This window comes from Anabas testudineus, chromosome 21, assembly GCF_900324465.2.
Source record: "Anabas testudineus chromosome 21, fAnaTes1.2, whole genome shotgun sequence".
Classification (NCBI taxonomy): domain Eukaryota; kingdom Metazoa; phylum Chordata; class Actinopteri; order Anabantiformes; family Anabantidae; genus Anabas; species Anabas testudineus.
The window spans coordinates 20270811-20292712 of NC_046629.1; the positions used below are offsets into that span (position 1 = coordinate 20270811).

Sequence of the window (21902 nt, forward strand, 5' to 3'; positions counted from 1 at the left end):
CAGTTCAGATCATGCACTGGACTGTTACAGGCTCTGTGCTTCAGCACATTTAATCTGAAATAAAATAATACATCACAGTGCCAAGTCTCAGCTTTAATAATTTGAGGTTTACTTGAATATAGAAAGAATTTTGTGGCCTTGGTAACAGACACCATAGTGCCTAAACTTTAAAAAGGGTTCTCAAAGGAAGTAAAAAAGCAAATCACTATATTTTATATTAACTTTGCAATAAATAAGTGTCTGATGTCTTTTACTAGCACATATCAACACATACAGTATAAACAAACACTATGTATTTTCTCTCTTGCTTACCCCTCCTACAGTCTGGTCTGGTCTTCAGCTACTTTACTGTATGCCTCTTCATCCATACTGTTGCTTCTTTGTCATTCTTTTGATTTTTTTTTTCTTAAGAGGTTAGTTTTAAAAGGAAGCAGAGACTGTATATAATAAAAAAATATATATATTACAGCCACCGCTACTGTTCTCTACAGTTGTTAAGTCGCTGTATTATGTTGAATTTAGTTAAAGATGGTGTGTGTCTCCTTGATGTCTGATTTACAAAAGTGTAACAAGAAGTAATAGTGCAACCTACTGGCTCCTTTAAGTTTAGCAGGAAACAGCTCTATTAACTTAAAACATACCAGCTGAACAGTTTAATATATTTTAAAACAAGCAAGGCACAGTTCAAACAATACATAAAAATAATTACACAGTAGCATTTTTAAAATACATATATACAGTACGTTTATAGGAAATGAATTAAAATCAATAACCAATTCAAGGTAGAGAAAGAAGTTAGTATCTTTATTTATTTATTCTTATACATGTGTTTTAGCCTAAAGAAAGAAGAAGTGATTTTCTCTGTCTCTTGTTGAAACAGAGAAGAAAAGTCTGGTTTTAAGGGTTTTTACATATTTACATAAAGAACTTCATAAGTTAAAGTAGGATATATAAGAGAAAAACATTGCTCTAATTTGCTTGGGCTCCGCGGTATTTTAAATATGCGAAATGTTGTTTGATTTTGTTATTTGTGCGACTACATTACACAATTAAACGTGTGAAACAGTGGTAAGTAGTGAAAAGTCATCGGTAAAAAAAAAAACATTTAAAAGCGGAACCTTCAGCAATGGTAAGTTGTTTCAGCCGGAGTCGTTAAAGCGCTGGACTCAACATTGTGACCTGTGAAAAGCTGTTATGTAGCAGATATGCATAATGTTCACTTATAATTTAACAAACTTACGCTATTAAGCAATGAATCGATTTACTTTGGAACTGAGGTGAGTCATGAAATGAGCATTTCGTAGTGCAACTAATTTATATCGCAAATTTTATTAAGCTAATGCTAATATTTCATTAGCTAGCTTGACAACAAATCAGTTTAGGGACAAGACTAAGTGACCTTATGACAGTACTTTTTATGTACGAGTGTTTTTTTAATTAGACAAGCCGAAGTTGTAAGGTTGTTGTTATTATGTGATGATGTTATTTAACTGCTAGATTTGACATTTGTCTTCAATAATTAGTTATATTAAGAGAGCTCATTCATGATGAGTGGAATCACCTCTATATTATTTAGTTTTCCTTCTGTTTAGTTTCATTTCGCGAAGCTTTAATAGTTCCTATGTTCTGAAATGATCAAATTCTGCTAATCATAAACTTTTAACTGAGCAGAGCTGCCAAGAAAGCATAATCTTTAATGTGTTCAAAGCTGCTGTGTTGTTTGGACGTGGCTGCACACATGCACATGATGAGTAATGATGACACTCGTTGTCCTGTTCTGCACTGCAGGTATGTCTGAAATCTGCAGAGAATCATGATTTGTCTCCAGCTTCCACTGTGGCTTCAGCCTGGGGCTCATGTTTGCACCACTGCTCTGCGGAGCATTCACAAACTGGCCTCACTGCAGAAAACCAAAACACTTCCTCCAAAGAAAGTCCAAAGCTTACTTTACCCTTTCAGTGAGCTGGAGGCTTACCTGGACAGGTGCTGTAGTCTGTGTTTAGATATGTAATGTAAGAATTCATATATATTTGTCATCCATCTGAGCTCTTTTGTACAGTATCTACAGTTAAGTTTTTAATTTTCAGGTCTGTGGACAGGACACAGTTCCAGCTCTTTCATCCCAGCATAGAGGACATGTTTGAGGCAGAAAAACTCTTCTACTCTTCACCGTCTCATAAGATCAACTACTACATCTCAGCAGAGAGAATGGAACATGTACCTGCATTGAAACAGCCAGAGGTTAGTGGACAGTTAATTAAGCTCTTACAAAGTTATGGTTTCGTTTGTGTGGTCTTTGTGTTTTGGATGGAACTAGAGGCCACAGGTCGTCTCACCTTATTAACAGGTGAGAGCACTAAAGCTCCAGGTTAAGTTATGACGACTCCACGGCTGGGCTGTGTGCCACAACTTTTAGTGCTGAGACATACAGCTTGTGGCTTACACAGGTTTCCATTCATATCATATAGTTTACTGTTAATACAAAATTAGATACAGATTACGAAGTACGTTTTAGATCACATTGTCCTTCCTCATCCCAAAGCATGGACACTTAGTGTGTGAAAAATGTAGCGTAATGTCTCTTTACCTCCTGCAGCCTCATACATAATTGAGCATGAGCTGATACCTGATAATAAATTAACAGATTTATAACCTTACGGACAGTAGTGTTCACCAGAGGCCTTAAAATAGAACTTTGTGTTGACAGGACCACAGTTTCTCTTTTGCATGCTGTCTTAGTCACCACTCTGCCTTTCTGCTCTGTCAGAGGATGATGTATTCGTAGCTTACTGGCAGCACCAGCTTCCATCCATCTGTCTTGTGTCAGAGATGGATGAGCTCGAGTCTTGTCCTGTGGGACTTGGCGGTCATTGGTATTGCAACGGAAAAGGCATAGCAGCTAATCGCTGCAGCCGTTTTAGCGAGAGGGTGTGCTGCTTAAAATGTTGACTGAAGTAAAACCTTAAGAGAGGCCCTCAAGGCACATTTTCCAGGACAGAATGTTTGCAGCATACAGGAACTTCAACCAGTGTGTGTGTGTGTGTGTATTCCCAGGTGTGTTTTATCGGCAGAAGCAACGTAGGCAAGTCATCCCTCATCAAAGCCCTGTTCTCCCTGACTCCTGAGGTAGAAGTCAGAGTCTCCAAAACCCCAGTGAGTACCCTTAACCAACATCCTGTATGACTTTCTCGTACAGTAAGTACACATTTGGTGAAAATTAAATTATAGCTGTAATCTAAGTTTTTTTATTTTTTACATTTGTTGTATACAAAACTGTAAAAAAAAGTGTGGATTAATTTGTTTTAAATAAAGTCTTCAAGCCAACACATGTAGTGTGTTGGCACATAATTATTTTTTATTTAAATAATGATTGTGTTCTTTAAACTTTACGTTAATCAAAGCACAACCTCAAGTTGGACCGGTTTGATGGACACTTCTTAATGTATCATATAGTCTAAGATCTATAGGTTTGTTATAAAGGTTTGATGATAACCACTTTCTGATCACTCAGCCCATTGGTTTTCATTGACATCTCTTGAGAGCTGGTGTGTTCTCTCTGTATTTTCCCCATTTTAGGGTCACACAAAGAAGATGAACTTCTTCACAGTTGGAAAAGCTTTCACCATGGTGGACATGCCAGGCTACGGACACAAAGCACCCAGTGACTTTGTGGATATGGTGGAGCCATACCTCTTTACAAGGAAAAAGTAAGAAATTCACTTTGGCTCCAGCTACAGTATCTGTCCGAAGAAAGCAACATTACACAGTAGTGTGTGTCTACAGCACAAACTAGAGAGAATGAATAACCCTCATACTCATAAGATTGATGTCTTCAGTGCTATAGTACCACTCTCATTAACCATCTATCTTTTAAATAAGCATCTTATCATATGAGTCAGACTGAGAAGACTTTGGACACTACAGACGTTTCGAAGAACTCCCTTCATTATAATGGTTCTTTGGCAAGTGAGGTTTATTCGTGTTGCCAGAGATCACTCTGTCAGAAAGATGCATTACGTTATTATCATTTGGCTGTGGGAAAGTAATATTTGCTTTAATTTATTTTCTACAATACATCAACCTATTGCTGATAAAATGAAAAATCTTGGCGTTAACGATTTACAAAGACAAAGCTGCAACTTTACAAATCATCACTTATTAACCAGACCACTTAGAAACATTGTACTCAGTACAGAATCCGGCCGTCTAACATTTAATAAACAATGTACTACTGCGACAATAGATTATAGCACATGACTTTGATTTGTCTTGAGAGAAAAACACTGTTGAAAACATCTGAAAAGCGTTTTAAGAAGAATAGGACACATTTTCTCTCACTTCAGGCAGAATAAATTAAGACATTTGTGCTCTTTCTTAATACATCCACATCTATACAAATCAGTGTAGCACATGAATCAGTGTGTTGCACTGGGTTGGATATCCATGGGGAGCCTGAAAAAATCATTTGTAACAGATAAAAGAATTATTCATATTAACTTGTGAGTAGAGCCACAGCTAGAATGCAAATGAGTAGCAGGTGAACATAAAGGCACAGGTTCACTAGTGCTACTATCACATCTATCATTACATAATTGATAATTACAGCATCGTGTGGAGCCTAAAATCAAAATTAGTTAGCCATAGTGTCACTTTGCATTACAGAATCTTATAACATCGCAATCCAACATGACTATAAGATAGTTTAGTGGTTTTAACGTCATGGTGCCATGAGCATACTGGCCATGTTGACAGGTGTTGTCAAACACAGTGTGTCGCAGCTTTCTGCTCCGATGCTGACCCTCTGTCCACCACCACATTAAAAGCCTAGACTGCAGTGGGCCTGTTCACGGTTCTTAATGCTAGTGGGTTGGGTCAGGTGTGAGTTGGACAAAACCTGTCAAGATCGCATTAGCTAAATGCAAACATACTTATAAGGCCCTTTTGTGCATTGGATTGTGTCACATATTACACATAAAAAAATCGGACCATTTTACAAATTACAGACAGGTGGCTACAGTTTCCGCATGCACTTTACTATATCCAGATTGTGACCTTCTCCACAAGGTGGTGCTGTGTCATCACTGCAGTGTCCTTTAAACTTCATTTACTACCTGAGCCATGATGGTAAATACTGTAAGAGAAAGAAAACAAATAATTTTGTATCTGAATGTGTCTCAGTAAATGTTTGTGCTCTTATTTCTGTCACATCCGTTATGTCAGCCTTTCTTACATGTAAAGCTTTGACTAATGTCTCTGCAATGTTTCAGCCTTTTGAGGACGTTCCTGTTGGTCGATGGCAGTGTCGGCCTTCAGAAGGCTGACCTGATCGCCCTGGAGATGTGCGAGGAAATAAGATGCCCGTATGTGGTACGACACAAACATCTATTGAATTTATGCATGTAATCACAATTACTGTTTGATTATGATGCTTAAATGAATTGTCAGACACCTGAGTCAATGAATCTCCCTCATGTTAAATACAGTGTGTTTGAGCCATCTTGTAATCACAAATTATTGATCATTGTTGCTTTTGATTAGTCTATGAAAAATTTACCAGGAAATATGGAAATTAAATAGTTTTCTAACAGATTTCATATTTTAACTTCAGTGTAACAATATAAGTTCAGAAACAAGCAACTGCTTACACAAAGAGAGAGAATGGTGAGGAGGAAAAAGTATTCCATCTATTTGCTGGAGGTGGTAAGCATTAATGCTAACCAGCTTCTACCCCTCCTTTGCATATTTTACTTATTCTTCTTCCAAATCCTCATCATTATGTCCACAGTGAATTAATGCTGAACGCTCCCACTCAGCTATTTAAAAACTGCTGTCCCCTCTGAAATGCTACCGCTGTGACATTATAATGAAGCACTCCACTATTCTCTACGCACTCTGCCGTCAATTATTCATGCTCGCGGGTTATTAAACGCTCTGACCATTATTAAAGCTGTGACAGTGCGGCTTTTAGCAAAGATTAACTCTCACTGGCGCTCACTGCTGAAATAAAATAAAACCAGGAAGGCACGAGTTGCAATGGTCACTCGGCTCATGGCTTGAAAAAGTTTGCTCTTAAGAACTATGTTTGATTCTAGTAGTGAGTGACAGGCTTCAGTTATTATTTTAGGAACACCTTGCAGTGAATTCAGGCTTGCCAAACAAGCTTTTTAAATTTGCAGCAATAGAAAAATGGCCACCTAAGCCTTTATACAATTAAAAATTGTAGTAATTTAAAAAGGTGAGTCAAGAGAATACATCAAAATTATGGTGGACGTCATGTAATGTGCTAATAAAATGATACAGATAACCACATACTAAAGTTGCATAATTGACAAATTAATTAACATGACCAATGTTTAAGCTCATGTACAGTGTGGGATTTTGGGATGTCCTAGTTGAAAAATGACTATAAACGTTGTGATATCTTCAGTGACAGTAGGGGGCTAGGGAATGCATTATGTCAGTGAGTGTCCTCACACTGACTGCCATACAAAAATGTCTGTCTGTGTGTGTGTGTTTGCTTGCTCAAATCCACTCCCACAAAATGGGCTTAGTGCATTAGAGCTGTGGATTAGTTGATTAATACATTAAGGCACAGTGAGGACGACAGTATTAGCTGTTCTGATTTTCTAGAATTTGCTGACAAATCTGTTGTGTTTGCTAAGAGCTCCATTTTCTTTCAGTTCTTAAAAAAATACTCTGTATGTGTGTGTTGCGCGTGACGTGGGAAAATGTTGTCGTGCAGATGGTGGTGACCAAGATTGACAAATGTGGACATGGTTCGCTGCTGACAAACTTGCTTAATCTTCAGGATGTGGTTAAAACACAAACCACCAGCTGCTTCCCTCAGCCATTTCTGGTCAGGTGAGAGTCTCATCTCCTCATTCTAATTTTTAGTAAATGATGAATGATTTAAGTTTAAATGTAGACAAAAAAGTTCAAATCTAGCACCAATTCATTGCATTTCTTTGTATTGCTTTTTGTCCAGGTCCACGTTGGATTTGACGTGAGCAGGGTTATCAAGAGATGAGATAAATAAAGTGAAAGTGACAGAAGAGTAAGAAAAGAATTAAGATTAGTCTTTTGATTTGACAGTTAACTTATTAACCACACAACACTTAAGGAAACCGTGAAGGAATGAACAGGAAGGATTTTAATCTGTTTCCTTTGCTAAGAAGACGTCTTGGTGGTTTCTAACCACTTGGATTGCTGACCCGCAGCAGAATTGGCAGCCTTCTATTTGTACAGTCAACATATGATTTTATGAATATCTCGAGGCTATTTCTCTTTGGCTGCATTTTTTAAAATGCATTTCTTTTTGTTTTTTGTTTTTTTACAACAGCTCCCACCAGTTCTCGGGGATCTACCTCCTAAGATGTTTCATTGCTCACGTAACAGGGAGCATCAGGTTAAAGGACACTTCACAAAGCTGACGAGAGGCCAGCTTAGAGAGTGAGGTTTGGACTCAATACAATTGACCTTGATTTTTTTTCTTTCATAGAAGCACAGAACACTTGATAGTGCTCTGTGTTGACATGAAAACATGATCCAGCAGGTGGAGGGGGAGGATCCGACTGTAAGATCACCATAGACACAGCTAAATATCAGCTGAAGATGTATTTATTTTGTAATAAACAACTGAACACCTGAAGTTGGCTATCGCTTTAACTGTCATTCTTTTGGAAAGGCTCCGCACCAGTCCATTCTGGAGGCTCTGGCTTTGGCTCTAACGTCTAATTAGATGGAGAGGCATTAAACACTAACTGGACGTGCGCAAAAATATGTGGACCTGTGAACACTAAATCCACTTATCTACTTATCTAACTTCTTTATGAAGTTTTGATTTAAATTGGCTAAAGGGTCCCAACAAGCAATCCATGCCACAATCGGAGAGAAAAGGATGGAGGTAAAATTCATCAGTATAGAATGAGACTCGAAAGAACATCAGTGAGAACCATAATCTCTAAATTAAAAAATGAACCTGAACTGAGCAGCCTTTTAAGATTTCCACAAGAGCACAGCAACAACTCATCTGTGAAGTCACACAAGAGGCAAGGAAAACATCCGGAGACTTACACACCTCTGTTTCTATTGAGGGTCATTGTTCATGACTTTACTATTAAAAAGATCAAAAATAGCGTCCATGGGGGAGAGGCAAAAAACACTGCTAGCCCAAAAAGAACACGAAGGCTTGTCTCTGTTATGCTAAAACACAACTTGATGACCCTTGAATCTTTTGGGAGGATTTTCTAAGGACAGAGGATTTGAAAGCAGTCTGCACACAGGGGTCTTACGACAACCACAGCATTCCACAGTAATGGTATGACCACAGTAAGGTGTGGTGGTAGTTTGGGGGTCAGGGGGAGCTTTGCTGCTTCAGGGTCTGGGTGACTTGCTGTACATATTATGTTGTTTATAACTAATAATCCTAATATAATTCATGGTATATTTAATAGCCCGCCTGTTACATAAAAGACAAACTGCACTAAGGACATTTTCTAAAACTTTCTCCTCTCTACTAGGAAAATATTAAGGACGTCTGATCAGTGGTCCATGATGATCAAAGTTCAAGCACAGCTAAGTTATGCAGCCAGACAATGAACCAAATCATAAAAAGGTATTGTGTAGTCTGTGTTTACTTGGGTTGCCTTTGTTGTATGTTACATTTTGTTTTCAAGATCAGGAAACCATTTACTTTGACATACATTTAAAAGAAATCAGTACTTGATCAATACTTTCTCACACATCTGTGTGTACTTCTAATGTGTGATCTACACTGTGTGTACATCACTAGGCAATTCATTACTTGTTCAGCTGACTTACTCTATAAATTTTTGCGTCACCATCACGTTTGTCAAAAACGTGGGTGTGACTGAAATCTTTTACGCATTATGTTGTTTATTGGTACAGTAGTTACCACCACACATGTGACTGTTCTACTGACAATCAACCCATAAGAACTCAGTACGCTTCAAAGACTTCTGGTCTGAAGGCAAAGGTCTTTAAGCGGCTTGAAAAAACTTCAGTCATAAAAAAAAAAGGAGCGAGATGTGAACTGTATGTTACATCTGTGCGTACGTGAAAGGAAGCAGAGAGATGTCTCTTTGTGAACAATAAAATAAACGTCTTGAGATTAAAGTCTGAATCCTGTCTAAAGGATGTTTAAAGCACAAACTCTAAAATAGAAATGCTTGTTGGTTTTGTAATGTTCCAATAAATTCCTGGCACAGGCCACTAATCCCATCCACTGCCGTTGGTTTAGGATCCTATTAGACAATGTGCACTTTTTTTTAAAGCACAGGATCTGAACGGCCAGGGTAATTGGGTCTTCCAGGTTTATAAATGATTTCTAAACAGATGTTAAAGTACATTGCAGCAGCAATACTGTTTTCCTTGTTGCTGTAAAGAAGTGATGTGTAGAACTGGACGTTAACCACAGTTCCCATCTGTAGAACTTGATAAAGTTGAATGACTGGGACTCTGTAATGATGTGGTCTGCTCAGTGTGTCAAACAGATTCTATTTTTTGAGAGTTCATGGTATTTTTGATGGAACTAGACAAATTCTATTCTTACACTAGCATATCAGAGATCCTTACAGTCCATACAGTACATAACGACAACATTATTGTGCATTAAACTGGTATCAATGAGTTCTTCATACCCATAAAATTTCAAAACACACTTTCACAAGTGCTTCATATATTGTGCTTTTAACAAGTCAATCAATTTTATCCAACTTGAAAATTTAAATTTGATGTCATGGTTTATCTTAATGGTTTCTGCTTTTATGGTTTTATTATGCTGTATAACCACTTACTTACAGTACTAAAGTTTATTATATTCCTATGAGCAAGAGAACATAAAACACGTATTCAACTCATCGTAGCAATATAAAACCCTTTGACATTGTTGAAAACTGCATATACAGACAATTAGAAATTGAGTAGTTCAATTTAAAAAGGTTGATTCACAAATTCTGGTTGATATTTTAGAAAATCCTCCCAATGCAGGTTGGTTGCAGTGCAAGGTGGTCAGGTTGACAGCTAGAAATACATGCTGCCCTGCTGCTATGTTGTGTTTCTAGATGCAACAAATATTTCTAGTTGGTCGAAATGTCTGGATTGCTGGTAGACCACTTACTACACTACACTTCACTACTACAAAGCCATGCTGTTAGCATTTTCCTGCAGATTACTTTACACATTTTTATGCAATTCACAAACAATTTCATCCATTTCACAAATAATTAAAATTTGTAAATTTGTAAAATTGTGTTTTTAAAAAGTATGGCAAATTTAAACATAGAGAACTTTTTTTAGATTATCTTGGACCCAGTGAAGAAAGTGGTATTTCTGGATTATATTAATATATATTTTATTTATTCATTTAGTATTACTTTAAGCTTGATCAGCTTCGACTGGCCACTCAGTCTGAGAGATCTTATTCAGTCACATTTACAAGCGTGATAGTTCACATTGTGCACAAGAGCGGTGGTGGATCAGTGAGAATTTCTGCTCCTCACTGTTCGCCCACTTCAATTGCCAGCTTTGTCGGGTCAAAACACACTCCAGGCTTGTTGTGTGAATGGCACTGGAGCAAAATTGGAGTGGGACATGGAGCAACACTCCAATCTCTGCCTGCTTACAAGCTTTGTTGCACACACAGTTACACATTTGTCAGTCATTGCACAGATACAGAACATGTAGTCAACATGAAGATATTTGCTGTGATTGAAGAAAATACAAAGCTAACAACTCATAACACCATAATATTATGGAACGAACATGAAAACATTTGGTGCATTTGGTACATTCTTCTGTTTCTAGTACCTGTACTGCACTTCATCTTTAATTTGAGGTTTGCCCAGTAACCTGGACCACTTTTATTTTGGTATTTCCTTAAAACGGAGTGAGAGAAAGATGAAAATTGTCAAAATTATTTTTTTTTAAAAAGTGTACTGGGGTGGTTTGCAGCCAACTGTGAAGCAGCTGGGATGAGAATCAGCACTTTCAAGTGAGAGGCTATAGTTTTTGACTGGAAAAATATGACTTGCCCTCTCTAAAGTGGAAGAGAATAGGGGTCTGGTATCTTGGGGTCATGTTCCAGAGTAAGGGAAAAAATAGAGTTTGAGATTGGCAGACAGCTCGATGCATTGTCAGCAACAATGTGGTCGATGATGTGGTGAAGCCCAAAGGCTAAGCTCTCGATTTACCAGTCAATCTGCGTTCCTACTCTCACCTATGATCATGAGCTCTGGGTCATGACCAAAAGGATGAGGTCCCGGACACAACCAGCAAATGAGTTTCCTCTGCATGGTGGCTGGGCACAACCTTAGAGATAGGGTGACGAGCTCAGTCACCCGGGCGGAGCAAGGTCTGACCTGTGACCAGAAAGAACTAGGAGCCAAGCCAGCCTGCAGTTTGTGGAATAAGTGCTTTACCAACTAAACTACAAGATATTTTCCTAAGCATCTGTATCCGCATGTCTTTCTAGAATTCTGGGTCAGGACTATAGTGGCTAAATTTAGTTTAGCAGATTAATAAAACAGGGCCCATGATGGGAAGAAGAATGATGGAGGTTGAGAACGCATAGTACATCAGTAGATATGAAGTCATAAACGTCTTTTATAGAAGCTACTCTGTAAGGGTTCAAGGTTAGAGTACGAACATCCTATTGTATCCTTTTTCTTTTTTTTTTTTTTTTTTTCTTCAGTCCTCTTGTTACATAAAAGACACGCTAGCCTGAGGGATAGTTTCTAAAACTTGTCTTATCAACATTTCCTTATTTGACAGTGGAGCCAGAAAACAGTGTGAAATGTCACCCTATCAGATTAGATTGCTATCTGGTATCAGATCACCTAAGATAACAGCCATGAGATGACACAAACCTTCACACATCAGGAGGACTAAGATTCTTAAAATTTACTGTGGCCAGAAGGAAGGACAAGTCCAATGGAGATGAAAAGATAAAAGCTGCTGCGAAAGATAAAGACTGATAAGACTTCCTTAGCTACCATAAGTGTTGCGTTATCTTCTTACTCATTCAAGTACAGCACAATCAACACACACCTATTTATACATTTTTTTGAAAATAAGACTGAATTTAGATTTATGAAATTGTCCTATGCACTTCTCGTCATGTATGTCATACACTGTAACCAAAATGGTCTCGTCTTATATGGTCAACTTAAATAAAGATAAATAAAATAATAAAATAAAGCACATAATTTACAAGCATTCATATGCCATATTCTTTGAGACAAATTCTAATATGAATTATCCTGCAAGAGAGAGAAACTAAAAGGTTTCAATTAAATGTCTAAGTTTTAGTGTAGTCAGGCTTCTGCCCATTATGTTGATGCTGGTCTTGACTAGTTTAAGCCAGTTATACTTTATTGATCTCACTATATCAAGTCACTATGCATTGCTTCAACCTAAGATAACCAGCATTATTAATTTGTCCAGCGTAATATTTGCTTTGGCATTCATTCATAATGTGATATTTTAGTTTAACAAAGGTAATTAAATTATTTTCTTTGGAAAGTTCACTGTTCTTTCATTTATTCATATACATTATGACTGCATTATGTGTTGCAATACTTTAAATTTACAGATTGATGTAATAAAAACGAATGTTGTTGCTCTGTGTGCTGCTGCTCAACGCAGCATAGAATGCATGGAGATCTCCCATTATCCACAAAACACACCAGTAACTGAACAAATTACATGACAGAGCTTCACCCATGACAAGCAAACATGATTTAATTATTGATTATTTTCATTGCTGCAGTTTCACTGGAAAACTGTCCACTACTTAATAAAATCCACAGATTTGAACAGCTTAAGCTTTTAAACTTATAAGTTGTCTTTGAATTCTGCTTCCATAATAGTGGAATGATTGCTGCTGGGTTGTATGTAAAGATATTTCCCTATTCCTCTATCCATATCCATAAGGTCCACATCAATTGAAATGTAAAGTTTGGTTTCGATGTACACTATGTGTTGCATGTACTCATTTCACAGATGCTTTTGTCCAAAGTGACTTGAAAGTCTATAGTTGAGTTAAGTTGTGCATCGTTTTGTGCATCTACAGTTTAAAAAAAAAAGCTTTCTATGTTTTCCACAGTGGAAACCATTTGGGCACTGAGGATACTAGCAGTTTTGTTGTTGTCTCTTGTTTGTTGTCTTTTTTTTTTCTTTTTTTTTTTTTGCTGGAAATAAAACCTTTTATAGTCTGTGGTCATTATTGTCTGATTCTACTCTTCACGATGAGCCGCATTATCATCATTGCCTTAATGATGGCATACCGTTTCCCTCTCTAAAATATTTCATACTTCATATTTACATACTTTTGATAAGCTTTTTAGTCTTATTTGACTCTGTCCCAATTTTGTTTCAGTGTGTTGCAACATCCAACTCTGAATTAGCCAGTATGTACAAAAATGCATTGAAGTTGGTCAGTGAAAAGACACAAACTTTAGTTTTATTGAATTTTAGTTTTTTGTTATTTCAATTGGAGGTTTGATGTTTTACAGAAGAGCACAGTAATCTGTTAATGGCTGGAAGGGTAACCGCCTGCCACAGCATTCATCTTTAATCTTTAACATGCACACTCTGTTACCTCATCTTATACTAGTGACAATACTGTAAAGTTAAACTGTGAAAGCAAGTGAGGTGGAAATTGAATAACACGTTGTCTCATGTAATCAAACTGTAATTAAAACAAGTATCGTAGTCAAAGTTATAAGAGCTAAAATAACAAAGTGAGTTGAATAAGTACAAAGAATAAAAATGTCAGGGTGACCATAGATAAATCAGGAGCTTTCTAGTTTCTGGCATGGGCCAATTTCGGGATGTGGTTAGGGAGTTAACTTATTGAAGGAATACACTGTGGTGTGAGCTTTTTATGCAACTCCTGTAACTCCTTTACTCCTTCGCATTTAGTGCTTAGATGTAATGTGGGCAAATTACACAAATTTAAGTGATTTTATACGTATTTATTCTTTAGGATATTATTGATGTACTACTTTCCATTGTATGCCTGTAATAATAATGTCTTTAAACCGACTTTCTCTGTATCTCGATTGACTGTATGCACTTTTGCTGTATGCAAACTATTTTTCTGTGCCAAGTTTTCTCTTGGCATGTCATTCTGCTTCCCGAAACAGCTTTGTTAACTGGACTGTTTCTTGTCTTGCGAGCATCTCAGTATTTTTCATTCCTTTTACTGCTGTTTCATGGAAATGCTACACTACAGTATGATCTCAGCACATATAAATTACACTCAGGATAATGTGCTTTATAATACAAACAGGTCAATATAGATTTGGACAAAGACACAATTTTCATAGTTTTTGTTCTTTAAGGTGCCACAATGGACCGCATAATGGTCAAGAAGGGATTATTTATTTTTAAATTAAAAACTGTCAGATTTAATGAGATTAATATTTTTGTATTAATAACATTTGAATCGCAGCCATTTATATTCATAGACTCCCAATTTTTGTGGTTCAAAAATCAGCTGTTCTGTGGCAGTTGTATGTTGTACGTTGTTCCCTCATTAGTTGATTTACATGTATGCAGATAAAGTGAAGTGCAGATAAAGTGAAGTGCAAAGCAGCCATCAATAGGCAGAAACACAAAAACAAATCAATCAGAGAGATAGCAAAAATATTAGGTGTAAATAAATTAATTATTTGGTACATTCTTTAAAAGAAAAAAACTTGCTGCTAGGCTCAGGGACATCAAAGAGGCCAGAAGACTGCAACAATTTTGTAGATGACAGACAAATTCTTTCCCTTGGGAAGACAAACCTCTTGACAACACCCTCTGAAAAGTACTGTAAATGTATGTCAAAGTCAATAATTAAGACTTCACCGCACTTCACTGGTAAACACCAAACACACTGTTTAGGTGTTAAGCATGGATATTATGGCTTTGCTATCTGCTTAGATTGATCTAAATGCTACAAAATCTATTGAACTGTGTTTTGCATGTTCACATACAACAATATAACTGTTCGACCTTTAAGCCAAAAGAGAAAATGGAATATTAATAATTCTGCAATGGCCAAACCAATCACCCTGCTGCATTTCACCTGCCATAGAGAAAACGTTGAAGAAAACAGCCCAAAAACAAACAGGAACTGAAGTCAGATGTAGCAATGACCTGGCAGAGCATCACTGAACGCAGCAGCTGTGGGTATCTATCAGTATTAGACTTCAGATGAAAGACTGCATTTCCTACATAGTTTATCCAATATTTTTGTAACAACAAACATTTTGCAACAGTTTAACACCTTTAACACACACTGAATGTTTCATTTTAAATCCAACGTGATATGAAGCCACAATTAAGAAAATGGTGTCATCATCCAAATGTATGTACATGACATGCACAGGTATGTCCTCAGTCCTGCAGTCAGTGTGTCAGTAGATTTAATAAAAGAGCCTAGAAAAATAAGCAATTGGGCTACTTTCTCTCACTGAGAGTTGTATACTTCTTTAAAAAGCAGAATTATAATAAACATTGTATTAAAAAACACCGAGGGCTGTCTTTTGTTGCACGACATACAGTACATCCCATAGAATGTCTGTTTACCTAATTAAAGAGTCTCAGCACAGAGTCTCTAATAGTTGACCAGCGCAGTCTTTCGGGACAATAAACTGTAGCTCGCCTTGGCAAGATTAGTTAGCCAAGTTAAATCCAGTTGAACAATACCACAGATTCCGTGGTACAGTGTAGAACATCCTCAGTGTACCTGAATGTTCTTGGCACAGTCTCAACAAAACATTTTATGTGTCATAAATCTTGTGCTTATTGCAGACAATGTACAACACCATTTAATTGTACAGATCAGTTTAGTGCTTTACATCTTGAAAAATAACAAAGTGTGATTAATGGATGGGGAGCCTTCTAATGTTCGTGATTGTTCAGACTCTACATACACTATTACTTTATGTAGTATGCAGCAACATGTTGGCTTTTATTTTTGAATAAAATATCCTTAAATAGGTGTTGGCTGGTTGTCCTTTAACTTTAAAGTTAAGCATTGCCTAGAGCATTAAAAGAGGCAGACACAAAAGTAACTCTCCAGTAGGACCGTGGGAAGGTAAGAACATTCAGTATTTTTTGTTTTGTTGTTATTTTTTCCGGTGCAATTTTATATAGTTGGACGATGAACAATCTGCACTTTGCAACTTAGCTTTACGACTTTATGATGCACGGGAATAATGACTTTTCTTTGCCACACTTTTGTACACTTGGCATGTGCAGCATGTTCATCTTAGAATCCTATAAAAACACTCAACTTTATACTTTACTGACATTATTCATTATACACTGTTAGCTTTGACGTGTTCTTCACAATATTAAGCAAAACACATATTCTGGATTGAATTGAAGCCTGGACTTTCTCTTTACAGAACATTAGTGTTGTTTTCCATTACAACTATTTCTTTTAATAGATTTTCACAAAGTAATCATTGGACAGAATTAAATTAAATAAAGCAGGTAGACAGTGACTGGTGAACCACCTGGGCAAAGGTGTAGCAGTGTCTTTCATGTCAGTCACTGGCAGCTGTAACTTAGCCAGTGTCCGCTCACACCAATGCAGTTTATTTCTAAATGTAAAACTGTGCCCTGGCACCTTTCAGCATTTGGATTTTCAGTGCCTTGGGAATTTTCATATATGCTTCCCAAAATTGCATACAGTGTTACAAACATCTTGAATGTTAATTTTAATTACTTGTGTACATTCTCATTTATTCTGTATCACAAAATTGAGATAATTTATATGGTTTAATTTTATTTGGCTATAATTTGACATGAACAACTTTTCTATTGATCAGTGTTAAAAAATCTGACTCATACACTTAAGATCGGCGTATTTTTTATAGACATTATATAAACAATACCTTGTGCCTACAGGGTGTGCCCCATCTCTGAGAACAAGCATCTTCCTCCATACTGGCAGCGTACCATGATGATGCTGCATAGAATCCAATAAAGTTTTAAGAGGCCAAAGGGCAATAAAAGTTGTAGCAATGGTGCAATTGCATTTCACATTTCAGAATGATTGTCTTTTTATGCTCATGTGCTTCTGAACACTGACCCCATAAAATACTGTGCATTGGTTAATTTTTGATTTTTCTTTCTTTTTTAACCTTGTTGCCCTCATGATGTTAGGTGGCTAAGGCATAAAGAGACCAGCCAGCTGGACAGTTCTCATTGTCACTGTCACCTTCTTGGATATCGTCTCACAGAAGAAGAAGCTGGACTTGTCTCATGGACTCAAAGCATTGGGAGCTTTGAGGAAAATCTTCCCTCTAATTAGGAGGCACTGATTTTCTGAATTTTATCTTCCATTAGAATTGCTACAATGTCTACATCCATGGCAACAACTGTTGTGCCTGTTGTCTGCGACTCTGCTGCCACAGTCTGTTCAGGCAAGAACTGCCTCGTACCCCCCAGTAACTTCAATGAAATATTGAGCCTGGTGTTGAGCACAGTACTCACTGTAATGCTCGCCTTTGTTATGTTCTCCATGGGTTGTACTGTTGAAGCCGATAAGCTGTGGGGCCACATTAAGAGACCCTGGGGCATCTTCATTGGCTTCCTTTGCCAGTTTGGCATTATGCCTTTCACAGCCTTTGCCTTGTCGCTGGCCTTTGGTGTGCTGCCAGTACAGGCTGTTGTCATCATCATCATGGGTTGCTGTCCTGGAGGCTCTGGCTCTAACATAATCTGCTACTGGCTGGATGGAGACATGGACCTCAGGTAGGAACTCTGCTAGTCTGACCAGCTGGTTGGCAGGCTCATCTAATGCTAGTTAATGGACTAAGTGTCTAGCTTTAAATATTTCTACTTTCATTTCATATTCCTAGTTTTCAGCACAATTATGTAGTATATACTGTACAGTAACAAAGTATTCACAGACTTAGTAAATTGATGGTCTGGATTAGGAGGAAATCACTACATTTCTCTAAACTAAACTGAACTGCCTTTGTTGCCTTAGTGTAGCAATATATCTATGTCACCTAAACTTAAGGTTAGGGTAGAGTTTTGGACTTGTTTTTCATACTTTGTGACCTAAACCTAACCACGTGATTGTTGCCTAAACCTAACTAAAATTAAAAACTCTACAGTGTTCTCCAGTGTTACAAGTCATGTGGACTATGTGAGGAATTATTCTTAGGTACTATACCATATGTGCATAAAAGATTGGGTTAAAGTTTGTTTTAGGTCTGAGCTTCATAAACTGACACAGCATTGTGAATTATCCTTATGTTTTGTAGTGCCAGAGGAAATACTGATACCCGCATGAATAAAATTTGAGGAGCTTGTTTGACCAACACACTGTCTATGTTTTTCCCTCATCAGTATCAGTATGACTGCTTGTTCCTCCATCCTGGCTTTGGGGATGATGCCTCTCTGTCTGCTCATTTACACCTCTGTCTGGACTTCTGCTGATACCATCCAGATCCCATATGACAGTATTGGTCAGTATTTAATTAATAGTCCATACATCTGTAAAAACTGTACAATAGCTCCATGTCGTGTGATTGTACTTGAGTTAGTGTGCTGCATAATCACATTTGTAAAAACATTATATACATTTATTTTGATTTGTATAATCCTAAAAATGCATGTGATTAAATTAAATGTGTGTATTCTCAGGTATCACTTTGGCAGCTCTTCTTATCCCAATTGCAGTGGGAATGTATTTTAAACGCAGGTGGCCCAATGTGGCAAAAAAGGTCCTCAAGGTAGGAATAACTGCATACATGTAAATCATTTACTCAGTGAAAGTGATTTGTTTTACATTAATATTTATCATAGGTATATCTCAACAAATATTCAGTTTTAATTAATAAGTCTGCTGTGCACAGGTGGGATCCATTGTAGGCTTTGGCCTCATTGTTGTCATAGCTGTTGTTGGAGGAATTCTCTACCAATCCTCCTGGAACATTGCTCCCTCCCTATGGATTATTGGAACTATCTACCCTTTTATTGGATTCGGCCTGGGGTTCATTCTAGCCCGCTTTGTGGGTCAACCCTGGTACAGGTAGGGTGAAAGTGTTGTAGTACTGTTGGTACACTGAATCAAGAAACACTTATACTCACAGATTTTAGTGACTTTTTATCATGTTTCTTTATACAGGTGTCGAACCATTGCATTGGAGACGGGTTTCCAGAACTCTCAGTTGTGTAGCACCATTGTCCAGCTGTCCTTCAGCGCTGCTGAGCTGGAAGTCATGTTTGCATTCCCCCTCATCTACAGCATCTTCCAGCTAGTTGTGGCAGTCACATGTGTGGGAAGTAAGAGTTTACCTGGCAGACACAGAGACACTGGATGATAGCAATTTTGTACAAATACAATCAGCTCCTACAGTTTTTTTGATGTAGAGGAACAGCATCAGATATTTAAATCATCAGATTTTTATCCTGCTGTGAAAAGATTTTTTCCTTGGCTTTTCAATTAGCGCTGGTGTTCCCCAGCGCATCAGATTTTCGATTGATAGATTGTTATCAAATTTCTCTTTTTTCATTTAAAAGTTACATTTATGCGTATATAACTTAACTTTAATAGCTGCGCATCATTGCACAGGGTGTGGTCAGACTGAAGGTTCAGTTTCTATTGGGTTTTGTAAAGGGACTTGTGAGTTTTCCAGAGAGGCACATCTGGGGACATCCCAAATAGCAGGGACCATCTAATACACCTCTTGGTGATTAGTTACTCATTGGTGGTGAAGAGCTTAAACTACTCAACCATGATACTGAAGAACTGGTGCATATAAAAGTTCTAAGCTGGAACATTTGTAGACTCTAATTTCTGAGGATTTAGGCAAACACTCTTTGTCTATCTATCCCTTTTTTGTACAGACTTTACTCTTGGTTACATATTAGTTTATCTTCAATTTACCTCTATTTGAATGTGGTAAAATTGTACCAGCAGCAAAATGAAGGATGCTGTGTAGCTAATTTAAGCATAAGGGCAAAGGTCTAGGTTATCTTCTTACAATCAAGGTCAGCTTGTTATCAGATGCTTAAGTATCTGATAACAAGCTGTATAATCTGCAAGCTTGTAAAATACTGTTGCTAGCCACAAACCATAGTTGTTAGCTTATGTTTGCAACCCTGCCCATACTATTTCCTGACCCTCCTGCTTTTTAAATGACAATGGCTCATTTTACAACCAGAAGTGAATACATCTAGTGCCAGTACTTACTGAGACTGAGGTTGAGGAGGAGCACACACGTCTCGAGGGAACTATACTGACAAGACACAAAAAACTGTCTGAAAAAAAGGACCAATGCATCAAAACGCCATTTCAGTATTTTATACTTTTATAAATACCACACACGTAGAGGACTGACGAGTGTTTCTTCCTCTGCAGGCTACCAGGCATATAAAAAGGCATGCGGCCGTGGTTCCACTGATGCAGACTGCGGGGCTCTGTCAGTGGAAGCTGGTGACGGTGACCCAAAAAATGAGAAGGGCGGTGCAGTGGAAAATAAAGCCTTTGAGTTTGATGAGAATGGCAACAGCGAAGAGAAGGGGAATGGCACTGACAAGAACACCCAGCTGTGACAGTCCAACCCTGCAAACCACAGACTCTGGACAACTGGTATGAACAGCACCACTGACAGCAGCAGCCCATATCAACTGTGGGCACATGCTGTTCTCTGCAGGCCAGAGCTGTGCACTACAGGTCCTGTTCTCCATTCCACAAAGTCAAACAGGGGGGCCCAATTGTAAGGCCAAGCATTAACTTCATAGGGGGCCAGTGACGAATACGCTATGCTGTTTTCTGTAGAATTGTACAGTATAATGTAGGATTTGAGGTGCTTTGAGGTGCGTTTCTTTTAATTTATTAATTTAATTATTTAAAACAGATTTCCTCTGCATATTCTGGCAGAAAGGCTGAAGACATTGTATCTTATCTATAATTGAAACTGAATGTTTAATGCTGTCAATATGGATTAACCACAACCTTAACCTTAATAACCATATACAGATATTTACTACTTTTTCTACCGAACAGATAAATAGACACCCAAATACAAATATGACATTCATAATGAAGCTGATAAGATGCACAGTTGTGTCACATGAGAAGTGCACTTCTGACAGTGTTTCACACACTGACATGCCAAATGCACTGGAGTTTGATTCTTTTTATATTAAAAAGTTATGTTTTTCAAAATCCTTATTCTCACATAGGTGTAGAATCAGTGGTTATCACTGACTAGCTTTGCATTTTCAAGCCACAATACAAATATATTGTTTTTTTTTTTTATTTTATCACCTCTAAATTGTATACTTTTATACTAATAAATAAAGAGATGTAAGGTACTTAACTAGGAGGACTATGCTTGTGATGTTCTGAGACTGAAATGCTCCATTTTTCTGTGCTTCTTTCTGTGTAAGCCAGCACTTTAACCCTAATATTTAAGATATACATTAACAGTAATTTATTTGTGTGCAACAAACACAGAATCAATTGTGCAACTTTTATATACCGTATTTTAATAGATTAAAGCCAACTATCATACTATGATGATGTTTTTTTGCGTTGTATCTCTTTAATGCTTGTCTTGTCACGAATGTGCAGAAACAAAGTACAATCATTAAGAAATGCCTAATCTGTCCATTCAGGAAGCAAAAGTGGTTGTGTATCATTTCACCTTCTTTGGTGCAAATTAAAATGACAACTGGTGCAATGGAGTGGCAAAAGCAAGACAAAACCTCAGAAAGAGAGTTGTTTTACATGTTGTGACCAAAGACAAAACTTTGGTCAAAAAAAGACATCCAGTGTAACTGTTGGGTTTCTAGGATTTAACTAAGCAAATAGGTAGGAGCCTCCCATTGGATAATTACTGCATGGACGATTAGGTTTCAGC

General features: G+C 37.4%; 2 protein-coding genes across 3 annotated transcripts; both read left to right on the forward strand.

Moving 5' to 3' along the window:
* Positions 1–1147: 1147 nt before the first annotated feature.
* On the forward strand, positions 1148–8882 carry gtpbp8 (GTP binding protein 8 (putative)). 2 transcript variants are annotated; one of them, XM_026376821.1, is made up of 9 exons: positions 1148–1277; positions 1789–1983; positions 2088–2241; positions 3055–3153; positions 3577–3707; positions 5268–5367; positions 6743–6861; positions 7340–7449; positions 8520–8882. In XM_026376821.1, exons 2-8 carry the CDS (start codon positions 1814–1816, stop codon positions 7428–7430), a joined length of 864 nt encoding a protein of 287 aa, XP_026232606.1. In that variant the 5' UTR covers positions 1148–1277; positions 1789–1813; the 3' UTR covers positions 7431–7449; positions 8520–8882. The 2 variants fall into 2 exon arrangements, with proteins under 2 accessions (XP_026232606.1, XP_026232605.1); XM_026376820.1 differs by lacking the exon at positions 8520–8882 and having other exon boundaries at positions 7340–7648.
* slc10a2 (solute carrier family 10 member 2) lies at positions 8544–21540 on the forward strand. The gene is made up of 7 exons (XM_026376818.1): positions 8544–8614; positions 17185–17775; positions 18379–18497; positions 18676–18764; positions 18888–19063; positions 19160–19317; positions 20396–21540. Exons 2-7 carry the CDS (start codon positions 17378–17380, stop codon positions 20587–20589), a joined length of 1134 nt encoding a protein of 377 aa, XP_026232603.1. The 5' UTR covers positions 8544–8614; positions 17185–17377; the 3' UTR covers positions 20590–21540.
* The last annotated feature ends 362 nt before the right edge of the window (positions 21541–21902 follow it).

Excerpts from the sequence above, each read along its gene's own strand:
- gtpbp8 (XM_026376821.1), top strand. The coding sequence starts at position 1,814 with ATGATTTGTCTCCAGCTTCCACTGTGGCTTCAGCCTGGGGCTCATGTT. Across the intron at positions 2,242-3,054 it reads CTGCATTGAAACAGCCAGAG|GTGTGTTTTATCGGCAGAAG; the intron begins GTTAGTGGACAG and ends GTGTATTCCCAG. Across the intron at positions 6,862-7,339 it reads CCTCAGCCATTTCTGGTCAG|CTCCCACCAGTTCTCGGGGA; the intron begins GTGAGAGTCTCA and ends TTTTTACAACAG.
- slc10a2 (XM_026376818.1), top strand. The coding sequence starts at position 17,378 with ATGTCTACATCCATGGCAACAACTGTTGTGCCTGTTGTCTGCGACTCT. Across the intron at positions 17,776-18,378 it reads GATGGAGACATGGACCTCAG|TATCAGTATGACTGCTTGTT; the intron begins GTAGGAACTCTG and ends TTCCCTCATCAG. Across the intron at positions 19,318-20,395 it reads GGCAGTCACATGTGTGGGAA|GCTACCAGGCATATAAAAAG; the intron begins GTAAGAGTTTAC and ends CTTCCTCTGCAG.